This window comes from Engraulis encrasicolus, chromosome 10, assembly GCF_034702125.1.
Source record: "Engraulis encrasicolus isolate BLACKSEA-1 chromosome 10, IST_EnEncr_1.0, whole genome shotgun sequence".
Taxonomy (NCBI): Eukaryota; Metazoa; Chordata; class Actinopteri; order Clupeiformes; family Engraulidae; genus Engraulis; species Engraulis encrasicolus.
Window position 1 is genome coordinate 47537275 of NC_085866.1, and position 14304 is coordinate 47551578.

The 14304-nt window shown below is 39.5% G+C and overlaps 1 protein-coding gene and 1 long non-coding RNA gene across 2 annotated transcripts in view; one reads left to right on the plus strand and one right to left on the minus strand.

Moving 5' to 3' along the window:
• Positions 1 to 14304, plus strand: part of LOC134457250 (uncharacterized) — a 36430-nt gene that overhangs the window by 20214 nt on the left and 1912 nt on the right. The window contains exon 2 of the long non-coding RNA XR_010036422.1: positions 12263 to 12346. This is a non-coding gene — a long non-coding RNA (uncharacterized LOC134457250). The remainder of the gene's footprint in view (positions 1 to 12262; positions 12347 to 14304) is intronic.
• csf1b (colony stimulating factor 1b (macrophage)) overlaps positions 1 to 14304 on the minus strand; it is a 36454-nt gene that overhangs the window by 13225 nt on the left and 8925 nt on the right. The window contains exons 2-4 of the mRNA XM_063209151.1: positions 10520 to 10633; positions 9588 to 9650; positions 5141 to 5308 (exon numbers count right to left, since the gene is read on the minus strand). Coding sequence (XP_063065221.1) covers positions 5141 to 5308; positions 9588 to 9650; positions 10520 to 10633 — 345 coding nt within the window. The remainder of the gene's footprint in view (positions 1 to 5140; positions 5309 to 9587; positions 9651 to 10519; positions 10634 to 14304) is intronic.

The window sequence follows — 14304 nt, forward strand, 5'->3', positions numbered from 1 at the left end:
CTTAAAATGAATACCTTTTCGTATAAGTATAGCAGCTCCCCTAGCCTTGGATGAGAAAGTAGAATGGTAGATCTGACCTATCCAGTTAGATCTTAGTCTGGAGTGTGCATCATTTTTAAGATGTGTCTCTTGTAAAAACATAATATCTGAGTTCAATGACTTCAGGTGAGATAGAACTTTGCCTCGCTTAATAGGATGGTTCATACCTTTTACATTCCAGGATGTGAAAACAAGTCCCCTTGCCTTATCTATGCTTCTGATGGCGTGGGATGTAGGCCTACTCATTTCAACATGAAACCCGACTTTATTTCTCTCTCCCATGCCCCTCTGAGTGTATTATACAGAAGCAGGCACAGTTTCCTATTATTGATACATCTCCTCTTAAACCCATCCCCATTAACTCCCAAAAAACCCCAAACAAACCCAAAAGACCCAGGTAACCTGTGAACAATGCTGCACATAACACAAAACACATTGCTAGATAAAAATGAAAATAAAAAATAGAAACAACAAATGAGAGTGCACCTGTACCCATGTCCTAGCACAGAAGTTATCGTAGGCGTCCTAGTGTGTCCTGAAACTACTATGACCTAAAAGAGCTCCAACTAGCCTACATTGAAAACGAGCAAAACATTTTGAAATGTTTAAATTAAATCAAGTGGGGTAGTAAAATGTCCTCAGCATGAATTTTCTATCCGTTTGATATTCTAAATAATGGAAAGATGAAGACGGGTAGAAAGAAGAAGGGAGAAAAAAACCTGCCAAGACGTTATGTCTCAGTCATGTGCGCTGTCAGCCGACGCCACATCACCAGCGTTACCACCAGTGTCAAATAGTCTTTCTGCATACACCGCTGCTTCCTCTGGGTCCGTGAATCGTTGCTCTTTATTCTGGTAAGTAATCCGCAAGGTAGCTGGGAATTGGAAACCATAGCGGATATCTTGACGATCGCGCAGGAGATCCTTGGCTCTGCTGAAGCGGGCGCGCTGCTTCACTATGGCAGGGGGCAGGTCGGGGAAGATAAGGATCTTTTCCTCCTTGTAGTAAACATCTCTCGCCTGGGCAGCTTTTCGCGTGATGGACTCGCAATCATGGAAGTAGTGCAGTTTAACTATGAATGCCCGTGGATATTGATTCGCCTGGTTATTTCTTGGATTCTGTACAGTAGACCTAATGGACCTGTGAGCCCCATCAATGAGTGGAGGGTTATCCAGTGACAAGGCGGTTTGGAGCAGTTCTGCAATAAACTCACGGGCATTTTTACCTTTCTCTTCGCCTTCCTTAATGTTCAGGATCCGTATGTTTTGCCTCCTGCTACGGCTTTCTAGATCTGTGCATTTTTCGCGCAGTTGCGAAACAGTGTTGGTTAAGAGGCGTACTTCTTCCTGCAGTTTTGCGACCTCATCCGAAGTGAATGATGCACCTCGCTCGAGCTCGGCCAATGTCGTAGCCTGCTCACTAACCACTTCCTTTACGGCCGCAATAGCATTGTTGGTATCTTCTTTCAACACAGTCAATTCGCTCCTTATTGAGGATGAAAACTGTTGTAATCGTTGATCAAGGATGTCCCCGATTTCGGTTTTAAACGAGCGAAGCTTGTTTTGTAGTAGAGCACCGAGTTCATCCAGCATCGCTTTGCTAGTCGGTTGACTAGCTGCATCTTGTTTGTTAGCGACTGATGATGGGCTGTTTGGTTGTTGTTCCAGCTTTTTCTGGCCTCTACCTGGCATCTCGGACCGATATTATTTCTCAGAAAGTATAATCAGCACACTGTATTGTCCCCACTTGCAGTTATAAGAGTTTTGCCGTTTTTAATTATACAATATTCAGGAGCTCAGTTCAGCTGCGTCTTACTCCTTCATGACGTAACCAGAACCCACTGTAGCCTACTGTTAACAGCTAATTTCTTCTGAATCAATGTGTTTGTTTTCCATGTGAACTCTCAAGAATAGTTTTTAAAACACGTGTTAGTTTTTATTTTTAAGAAATTTATCCTAGGGTAGGCAGTGCCTACCCTGCCTACCCTGAGCGCACGTCTCTGCTGTGGAGTAATTAATATTTAATTCATTATAACCTCCATTGCTTTCTGTTGGGTAGGAGGAATGCAAAAAAAGATATTCTGAATTTTGAAGAGGTTTACTGTGTCAATTTGCCTCTCAACCGAAAACTCTGATGGCAAAGCCTCACAGTCCAATAAGGGAAAAAAATATTGCAGTGGAGAATTTTTCGCAGGATGAACTAGAACACATGCTCATTGATGGCTACTAATCAAATAGCGTGTTGACATCAAACTCTGCCTGTTACAACCAGCCTATCAGTGGTTTGACAAGTTACACCTGGAACAAGTGCAATCACAAGAGATCTATTGGACTAAAAGAGGACAAAAAGCCTAACACGACCAGAAAGAGCACCTACTTTTTGTAGTATACACAATGTGAAGAAAAGCAGAACAGAGTTCTTTGTCTGTTGGTTCACAATTTGGTTCACTAACAGAGGATTGAGTTTGGTTCACTTATAGGGGACTCAACAAAAATGGCAGCTCATGTTGCTAAAACATTTGGAAATTGGGGAGGCATGTTTTCATAACTCTCTAGGGAGTTAAACATTAACTCTCTAGCTCTCTTAGCTCAACAACTCGGATCCAGAGGAGTCAAATAACACTCTGTAGTGTTGCTGCAACTCTTGATGTTTAGATTTTGGCTGAACACCAGTCTAACTCTGATCAATCTAACTCTGACAGATTTGCTGTGTACATATGTGTACACCAGTGAAAAATAAAGTCATGTACCGTTTCTTGACTACTTCATCTTCACTTAACGGTATTTTCCAATATTTTCTTTTCAGTGAACAGTTCAGTATTTTCTACATATTGACACCAGTGAAAAATAAAGTTATGTACCGTCTCTTGACTACTTCATCTCACTTAACGGTATTTTCCAATATCTTCATTTACAGAGAACAGTCCAGTATTTTCTACATATGACACCTGTCAAAAATAAAGTTATGTAGCGCTTTTTGACTAAATAGTAGCTTGCCATATTTAGTACAGAGATAAACTGTTTTACATTTTACGGTCACTGACTGTTGCAATTTGACAGTTTTTGCCATAATTTCAACGGGCATTTTTTACAGTGCACATATATGCTGTACCTCAGAATTAATGATAACCAATGGTGTGCTTGTCGACTTCACTTGGCAAGCGATTTTTGAGTTGTGTGCTTGTACAATTATGTTATTATTTGGACTACACAACAGAAGTAGCATGTCTGACGTACACCCGCGGTATATCATTTAAAAATATATTACATATATAAATATATATATATATATATATATATATATATACTGTATATGTGTGTGTGTATGTATGTATATATATATATTTTTTAATTAATTTAATATGTTTTTTAAATCGTGGGGTATATCTGCTCTGATTATGGGGTAGAATTTGATATCAAATATAATGCAAAGAAAAGTGTGGTTATGTTCTGTAAAACAAAAGATGATTTCAACATTAAATTCCCTTCTTCCTATCTATCTGGAGAAGAGCTGGGAGTAGCTAATACTACAAAATATCTGGGGCACATCCTAACAGATACACTGGAGGACGATGCTGACATGAGCAGACAGAGGAGAGTGTTATATGTCCAAGCCAACATGCTGGCTAGAAAATTCCATCACTGCACTACAGATGTAAAAGTCAATCTGTTTCAAACTTACTGCTCCCCTCTTTACACAGCTCCACTCTGGGTCAGATACAAGAAGGAGAGCCTACTCAAGCTAAAAGTAGCTTATAATGACTGTCTCAGGATTCACCTGAAGAAACCAAGGAGTACCAGGGCAAGCCAGCTGTTCTGTAGGCTGAGTTTAACTACTTTCATGGCTTTGGTGAGAAATCTCACTTTTAAGTTTATGAACAGGCTGGACCGATCCATGAATGAGCTTATTGTTCAGATAGTAGATCCAAGTCGTAGTTCAGTGAGGTACATGTCTAAAATATGAGAGCATTGGTATGTGTGCCTCCACTAGCTTTCTTCTTTTGTTGTTGTTGTATAAAATGTATATATGAATGTGTGATGTATTGTTTTTTATTGGTCTGTGTAATGTATTGTCTCCTGTGGGCCTCGAGCCTGTAATAAAGTTTATATATATATTGTGAGTCTGTGACCGTGGGTCAGAAATCGTGATACGCATGGAATCGTGAGTTGGATGTATCGTTACAGGCCTAGTTGCAATGCAATTACCCATTGGCAACCAATTAAGTTGCTTTCTTACTAGCAATGTTTCTTTCGAGAAACGCAACCCTGGTTAGAGCTACATCAGTACCTGTACTTGACTCCCGAACACACTTTAAACACACTTGATGGAATACACTGAAATTGCTTGGCACAGTTTGAAGAGGAGGTAGGAGCATTGTAACCTGGTTCTCACGCAGATCGATGTTCGAGCTCACCAAGTTTAACGATGATGCACGAAGCACGAAGGGTCTGCGTGAGAGCCAGGCTAGGAGCATTGGGGAAACAAGGAAAATTCATACACACTTACAGGATCTCATAAATGTACTCATAAATCTTCTCATGAAATGTTTTGTATGGAATGTGAGATGTAGTCCTACATAGAGTGAAAAGTCAGGCAACCCAAAGCCCATGTTGATTCTATTTGCACATCTAAGTTGTGGAGACTTTCTGTTATGAGGTTTAACGTTTACTCTTACCCAATATTAGGTTTTTGGAAAACATCCGTTGTTTTCATGAAGAAACCTAGTGTTGAGAACATACTTTTAACCATGTATTGATGCCAGATGGTTTTTGTTGTTGTTTAGTTTTACATTTTGGAGGTCCTCTGATTCATATTTCTGCTATCCTCCATCGCAGTGGTTTCCAAACAGGGACCCACTTTTGAACCCAAGACTATTTCTGCAACCCACTACTATTACATTTCCAAACGTTCCAAACATTTTTTTTGTCCCTTAATATTGCTGAATTTTAATTTCAAATTCACAGGAAATGTAAATACATTTATTGACGTACAAATGAATACTGTTACTAACCAATTAATGGAATGGTTGTATTATATAAAATGTGCGATCTGTTCATTAAATGTTATCGCTTTTCCCCTATATTCAGTTGTAGACACTCACCTCTACTTCATTGATGGCAGGAACACAATGCTGGGAGTAGAGGTTTAGTATTAAGGCTTTGAGTGTGCGGGCGTTTTTGCCATTTTCTGAGCTGGAGACATAGTGGAAATGTGTACTCAGCAGTTCCAGTGTCCAGGGTAGAGCTGCCTTCACGTAGCACACCTTTCCCTAGAGCAGACCATGGAACAGAAGATGCTGAGTTGATGTGGACAGGGAGACATGAAGCAGCAGTGGTCAACCTTGTACATAGAGTGTGCTGTACATAGAGTTGGGGGTGAACATTTTATTAACAAAGAAAAAGTCACTACAAGGTTCCCTGATGGAATAGAATAGAAAAAAATGAATAGAAATACTTAAACACCCTTTGGTAATAAGAATTATAATACAAAATAGGACCAATAGGACCACAACATTTTCCTCAATTCTGTTGGTTGATTTGAACAGTGGCCTCTTAATGTAGATGGGCCTGTCAGCGGTCCTATTCACTCTTTGTTGAAAACACTTAACTAGATCATAGCACACAGACCCTCTGTTATAACCTTATCATCACCAAAATGGTAATGACCAAGTCTTAATCGGTTACGTAGCCTCTTACTGCAGATGGGGTTGCGGACGGGCCTATTCACTATTTGCTAAAAATACTCAACTACAAACCCCAACTCCGGTGAAGTTGGGACATTTGGTAAACTGTGAATAAAATCAAAATACTATAATTTTCAAAACATTCAATCCATTCATTAGATGGAGAATTGTGAAAAGACAGCATATTGAGTGTTAAAACTGAGAAAAAATATTGTTCGGTGGATATATGTACTCATTTCTAATTTGATAACTGCAACACGTGTCAAATAAGTTGGGACGGTGATCAGTGAAATGTAATAAACATCCAAATAAGATAAAACAACAAAGAAGAACATTTCAAAATGAATTGTACTGATGAACAATATGAGTGTCCGGGTATAAGACCATCACAGAGAGGCTGGGTCACTCAGAATTAAAGAAGCAGAGGGAGTAATTACCATTGTTATTATATACATTTTTTAATTCCCTTTGATTTACCATGATTGAGTGTATATAATACATATTTTTGTCATTAAAATCATTGTATAGGTACATGACATCATGAAATATATATTGGCTGTAGTCTAACTCTAGCACTCCAAGAATTACAGCTATTGAAAATTGACCATATTAAGAATGTGTTCAAATGATAGAGGGGTTTAACATTCTCCTATGCACCGGAGCTCAGTTGAAATAGGCCCAGAAGACATGGGAAACTGTCCTTTGCTTACAGAAGTCAGCAAAAGTTGCAGTAGTCAATTCTTTTTTAAAAGAATAGAGTCTTGCACATCCTGTGCTACAGTGAAAATGGACCATCCAACTTGTGTTAGTGCCAACTTCAAAAGTCAGCCTCCATGATGGCATGGGGGTGCAGTAGTGCATTGGTTAAGTTGTTCTCACTCATCTGTAGAGTTAAATACTGTACAGTGCTGAATGATATAAATGGGGTTTGAACAGCATGAATAGCCACTCATGCATTATATTTTGAAGGGAGATCAATTACTGCCACAAAGTAAGGACAAATTGCTTTCTCTACTATGTTTAACTCCAAGGACCAGCAGGTGATAAAATGACTGGCTTTTGGTCAAGACTTGTCACACTGTAACCGCTACAGAAAGGAAAACATTGCAAAACATGACAAGGAATACACCCACAATTTAAGATGGCTGTCCAAGATAGAAATTAACACTTTTTTAATAGAAAATCATCTCATCAGTTAATGTATTTAACTGTTAAGTGTTGTCTTTTGTTTTGTTTTTAGTCTTCCTCGACATTTGTTGCCTTATTGTCCCCGTCCCAACTCTTTTGAGACGTGTTGTTTTTACATATTCATGATTATCCCTCAAAACAATAATTTTGGTCAGTTTTGATGGCTGATATGTTTTCTTTGTGCCGTTCTCCATCTAATGTAAGGATCAGACGTTTTGTAAATGGCAGTATTTTGTTATTATTTACAATTTACCTTGAGGCTGTTTCAATGTTCGTACTTTCCGCCCTTCCCTGTTTGGGTACGCAGGTCGGTTTCATTTCTAATCACGCCGGTGAAGTGTACTGCAAACTACCCGGATAACGCCCTCAAACCAGCAGTTTTTTGAAGTGTGGAGTTATGTACACTTTTCGCACTCAACGGCCGCCATGTTTGTGACGTAGTTTCCTCTCTGGTTGAGTGTCAGATCGTCAAACTGCTGAACCTCTGATGACAGCATAGTTTTGATTCCAAAGACAATAGCCATGTGTATAAGAGAAAGGGGTAACTTAAAAAAATTGTCAACATAAGGAACACTGTCTTCCGTGATGAATTGTATATTGGCGGTTGGTAAACTCTGATGACACGCGACAACCATCATTTCCGTGAAGTGTATCAGACAGAACGTGAATTGGACCTGCACTTCACCCTCAATTTTTGCCGCTAAGTTGAAGGTGGAAAGTAAGCCTGTCACGATATTCAATAAGTCAATAAATCGGACGATAACTTTTTACAAGGACGATCACTTTTCTGGCCCCGATAAGTTACGATAAGTTTTGTTTTCCCTCTCTCCCTTTCTCTACCGTAGCCTTAAGACTAGATACTGATGGCGCGTTATAGGCCAACGCGCCTTAAGTTTCAGCGCAATTCTGGTGGAAAAAAGGTGCATTGATCTAGCTACTTGTGTCTTTGAAATAGAACGCTGGTCTTCCCGCGCGTCGCTTATAAGCCTCGACAAGGAATCAGCGCTAGAGACTAGGAGCGCAATAGCCTATTCTTCCAGTCTCAGTCAGCGCATCTGCAACGTTCCTCTGAGAGTGGAATGAACTTCTCCAACACGAAGGCAAATGTTCATTTTGAAACATGCGCAGCAACCCAATATCCACGACGAAGACGTGTTTTTGCAAACATGAAATAGTGGTACCGTCGCGCCAAACTATTATTTTAAACCTCGCCGAGTTTCCCCTATTATTCCAATGCGCCTCCAACCTGTACGTTCGTTGCCTGTACTTTTTGTGATTTTCGCTATATTTGTTGTTTATTTAGACCTAACAATAGGAGTAGGCAGTCCGCAAGCAAATCATGAAGATCGGATTTGTGGATTTAAATCAGTCACACCAGGAGAATTTGAACGTTTGAGCGCGCTAGCCTACAGGGGAAAACAGAGGCATGGCTAGTTTACTCATAAGAACCAATGTATGGGCGTTCATAAAGGAGTTTAAAGTGCGCAGAATTGCAACTTGTTCCAGTCGAGGGTATAGAGGAGGAAGGAAGAGAGAGAGAGAGAGCGAGAGCGAGAGCGCTGCCTGCACCTGGAACTTGTGCGTCTGTTCATGCTCTTTTGCTTCTTACTGATGTTGAAATGCCTTTAACAGGGCTGATTTGGGTTTTGACTGACAATTAGCAACAACGTGCATTTTGTTGAAATAAGCTGTCTAAGTAATACAGTAATTTGTGAAATGACAATACCCCACCAATAGTAGGTTATTTTACATCACACCATGGATAGGCCTACAAGCCATTCAGTGTGCTTGAGAAAGATAAATAACAGAAAATATTAAAGAAAGACTATATAACTTACCCTAATAATAAATACAAAAAAGCCTATTTAGAGCCTATTGTGCTCCATGAGGATGTAATTAAAAACATATATATCCCCCGTGATGCTTTTAAAATGTGAAGGGGTGTAGTCACATTTTTATTGCATTTTTATCCTATCATCATTATATTGTTTGACACATTTCTTCTTGGAGCAGGCATCAATCTTAATTATTTAATCCTCTGAGGGTGCTGGCCCAAATGTTAAATTCAATGTTTCAAGAAGGAGGCCGCACCTTGCATAGCAGTGGTTTTTATTGCGCATTATATTGTTGAAAATGGCGAGAGACAATATTATCGATTATCACAATAATTTCTTGGCCAAGTTATTGTCTTGCAAAATTTGTTATCGTGACAGGCCTAGTGGAAAGTGTACTGCATCTCAGTACACAGTGCACAGTGTGGAGAATGGAACACGCTCCTTGTGTCCCAACTGCTATGGAGTTGGGGTTTGTACATCATAACAACATGGCTATGACATTACTGAGAGTCTTAGGTAACAGATTAAGACATAGCCATTACAATTGTGGTAAGGTTATAACATAGGCATGCATTGCAATGTTGTTATGATGTAGTTGAGTGTTTTCAGCAAAGAGTGAATAGGCTCGTCTACGGGTCCATCTGCAGTAAGAGGCTATGTAGCATATTAATACTTGGTCATTACAATTTCATTGACAATAAGGTTATAACAGAGACTCTGCAGTAATTGGTTAATGCTGTCTGTCATTGATAGGAAATTGTTCTTTGTGAATGGCTTTAAAAATGTAAAAGAATGATATAAATGTAATGATATGCCATTGCATCGGACTGTTGTTCACTTACCAGGCTTCTTCGTTCAATGAATGTGTAGGTAATGTAGCAACCACTCTGGAGCTGGTTATTGATCTGCAAAGGGCAAGTAACAAGAACATTTGGATCATATGCAGATAATATCTTTATTGATCAAGTTGATTGATGGCGATGGCTTTTGAAGTGCTGGCTCCTCGGAAAACAAAATACTACGCCATCTGTTGTGCAGGGAGGCAAGGCTATGTTCTGAAATATTTTGTTTTCATTCGAAACACTCTTTTTGGAAAGTCTTGGTCTGAGAACACAAGTTTATCCAGAAGCAATCCTTTTTAGAAGAGCCAGACGTCACTCCAACAAGAACGCTAAAGGAGCAAGGGGGGTACTCTTGCCATGATCAACATTATTGATAAATATTATTCATACCACCCTCACTAAAATATGCACTATTTTAGCTCCTATTTTATTCGGTGTGTCAGGATATTATGTTTTTGTGCTGGCCGTCACGTCTGCCCCACAGGTATTGTAATTCAAGTTAACTTTGTAAGTTTTGAAAGGGTGGATGAATGGATTTTGGAGGCCACAGCTTTCAAGATGGTTGAGTTCTTGTTTGTGTGACAACTTTTGAATGGGTGGACAGATTTGCACCAAATGTGAACGTAAATTCTAAGGTACAGGAACTGATCAAAGTTTGGCAGTCAACAGTTTCAAAATGGATGACTTTTGTGTGAAAGCTTTTGAACAGGGGTGAAGATTTCTACCAAATCTTGTGTATTTACACTCTGATATCTACTGACATGTTGGATGCCTCAAATGGTGAAAATGGCAGTAGCTTATTCTGCTAACTCTAGGTTTCTGGCATATACAGTACATCGGGCAGTTGGAGGTGACTGCAGAGGCATGGAGTCTACCATACAATTCTAGGTTGACATACATAGGGCCATACCATACCAGGTTGACATACATACCAGGTTTTTGACATGGAGCAGGTGTTCTTTGGTCAGGGAGTTACGACAGGGCCCACGGATACCCCCCATGGCAAGGGGCACACACATCAGCACAAGAATACACACACTCTTCACCTGAAAGAAACACATGCACAGATTTACCATATACCTCCTGTAGACCTCCATTTCATGTGCTTTTATGACAGTGGTAGTGAAGAGTACAACAGGGAACTGGGAGAGAGAAATGGAGAATTGGGATATGATCCAGGCCAGACTCGATCTGGGTCCAGACTAGCATGCAAGCCCATTTATGGAAGAGTGCCTTAGCATGTTAGGCCACAGCACACACAATCCTGTAGCGTTTTAGTCAAACAAACAATAGGAAGGTTACTGTAAATATATTAGTTTTTTTATATTGAATTGGCTTCATGATACCAGTGGTGGAATTACTTGGGTAAAATTTGAATTGGAAGTGAAGAGACTAGTCAAGCAGTTTCAAATGAGTCATAATAGTTCATTTCCAAACATGATCTGTACAGGTATGTGTCTAATGGTTCCTAGTCAGGCACAGGTCATATTATTGTTATTATATTAGGTGGGTTTCCTCAGAGTGCACTTAACCTTTGTCCTGATTTTATGGTATGCTGTTAAACTGAATACATTTTTTTTATTCTATTGAAGGCATTATCTGGAGCTGAAGCATATTGGACTGTTTTTGCACGTTTTGGGAGAAATATGACCACCTAAGAGCAATCATGTCAATAGGATATATTTTGAGAAAGATTGATCATAGTGCGTTAGCCACGCTTTCCACATAAGGTGTACCTTAATGCGGGCATATTGCAAAACACAACATTTTAATGCTCTTATACAATTCCAAGCATCACCACAGTTACCTCACAGGACGTGGAGGGTCCTTAAACACAAACCGAAGTGTCCCGAGTTCTTCATGTCTTCAGAAAAGGTTGGTAGAATGAGATTTGTGAAGCCAACTTTGTTGTAAGGCAAAGTTGGCTTCGCTGCCTTACAGCAAAGTTGGCTTCAGAAATGTCATTCTAGTACCAATCTTTTCTGAAGGTATGATGAAGAGCTTGGAATACTTTGGTTTGTGTTTTAGGGACCCGCCACACCCTGCAAGGTACGTTTGGTGATTGGAATTTTGTAAGAGCTTTAAAATGTATTTAGGGATATGCCCTCATCAATCATATAACACGCCTAACGTGGCTGACGTGGTGTGATCAAACTTTCTCAAAATATATCCCATTGACGTGATTATGCTCTCAGGTTGTTGTATTTCTTCCCAAACATGCAAAACAACAACCATATGCTTCAACTCCAGATAATCCCTATAAAAAGACTTGAAGTACCAGTGCCATGTTTTTGATCATGTCAATGAAGGGTCTTGTGGCTTTCTGTCCCTGTGCTGTTAATGAAGGGTAATTTGTGAGGTGAGGAACAAGAGATGCCTTGTTTGTAAAGACTCAGTGGGATAGCGTATCAATTCTCTGTTTGTGAGTGAGTGGTCAGATAAGCAGTGGGAAAGAAACTGATAAAATCTCACAGAAGAGAGTTTAGTAGGAACTTTGTTCTAACCGATGACATTGGCTGGTTCTATTGATTCTGTCTGCTGGATCTGGTATTTATTTTCCTTTGGCATGTATCTTGAATCTCACATGCTGTGACATGTTACTATGTGTTTGCATTTATCTGCTGTCTCATTGTCATTTCTTTTTCTACTTTTGACCCCCATTTCTACTTTTACAGGAAACCACCTTTGTTGAAATGGTCAAAAACGTCAAAAGTCAAAAACGTGGACAAAACACAGACGAGTATGATACATAGAGACCGGTATGTAAACCAAACTTCATGTTATGTTCATCCAGAAGTCTCTGGATAGTTTCCAAACATTGCAACAAATATAGCCCTTTTCAACCTGTACTTTGCAGTTATATAGGAAGAGGTCAGTGTACAGCGAGATGATGACATTAGATCATGTGTGGCGCTTGTACAATTATTTGAATTCCAGGTACAGTTTAAGTCCAAATTACAATGCATGCACGCACGTACACGCGCGCGCGCACACACATACACACACACACACATACACACACACACACACATACACACACACACACACACACACAGACACAGGTCAGTCTGTCAGACAGCACGGATACAAAATAAATACAAAAAAAGAAAACATAAACTAGACACAATGTCAAATCCTCTCTGATGGGGCCTTGGCAGGATGTGACAATTTTATCAACTTACCAAACTCTACACAGATGTAGACAGTTATCAAAACAGAACTGAGATGCTATGTACAAGGAAGGTAAAACAAGACATCTAGTGGTGGATTTCTGTCACTGCAGAGGACTAGGTTCCAAATCCACTCCTTGCAGCAGTCATACATAGCAGTCATAGACACCCTTGGTGTCTCCTGTTTTTGGTTGTGACTCTGTCATGATGCATGAATGTGTTTTTAGTCAAGAGACATTTTCAGTGTCTTTTCATTTTCACCTTCCTCTCTACATACTATGCTCAACTCACACCAGTTTGCGTGTACTGGTATGGTGATTTAAAAAAAAACTTATTAACACTGTGTATCTTTGAAATCAGGTAAACAATGTGTATGTTGCTGAAATTAGCTCCAATAAAACTGCAAACCTATGAATTTTACTATTATTATGAACACCCAATAATGTTACACCCAGCTCTGTATATTGCATGTCCTCGGTTGGATACAATATTGTTACACAACCGTAGTGTGTAGTCTATACAGTGTGTACTTTGGCAATATATCCGAAATAGGTCTCACATCATCAGTTTATACATACTCTATTTTACCTCGCACATGCACTTTGTGTAAACATTTTATTAGCATGTGCAAGAAAAAAAATATTGTATGTAGCCGAAAAAAATGTTGTATAAAATGTAATGATGTGATATATTGCCTATGGGGCACCTCATACTTAAAGGAACAGTCCACCCTTTTTTGATTTTCACATATTTGCTGTATTTCCAAGCATTATTTGTGAATGTGTATATCCTTCTCTGTGTTTTCAGTACTTAGCTTTATTGGTATCAGAATTATTAGCATTGCTTAGCAAAATCACTGGAAGTAAATGGGAGCGTTAACATCAAGCCACAAGTGATCAGAGGATGGGATTAAATAGCTGTACAGGTAGGGATGGGCAGTATGGCCACAAATGTATACCCCGGTGTAATTTGAGCCTCTGGCGGTATACGGTATATATCACGGTATTACACATTTGTGTATAAAATTATAAAATAAAACGTTTTGTTGCAAAAGGACCAAAACGCTGTTTTTTTTTTTTTTCATTTTATTTTTGAAAATGACTGGTCAGGTGTTGTTTTATCTATGTGTGAATTCTTGTCATTCAAATAATTTGAAAATATACTTTTAAACTTTTAATCTGTAACTATAGTAACTACATGAAAAGCATTTGGCAATGCAATGCATGGCCCAATGCAAAATGTCCACTTCCCAAGTCCCAATAATTATTACCACTTTAAAACCGTAAATTGTGGCGAAAATACTTAATCTCGTGGGCTGTTGTGGATGCCGCGGTTTGCCGCCCATTTTTAAATGCAATCGCAATGCATTCAGGGAAATCTGTCAAAGCCCTCCGTCCGTGGAGTGAGGTGTCTGAAAATCTCCGTGCGAAGGGGATAAAAGACCTTTGCCGAACCCCAACCCCTCTGTCTGAACGTGAATCGGGATGGCACTACGCCTACACGTGGACGCGCAAAACGGAGGCAAAGGGGATCGGCGTAGGGCTAAG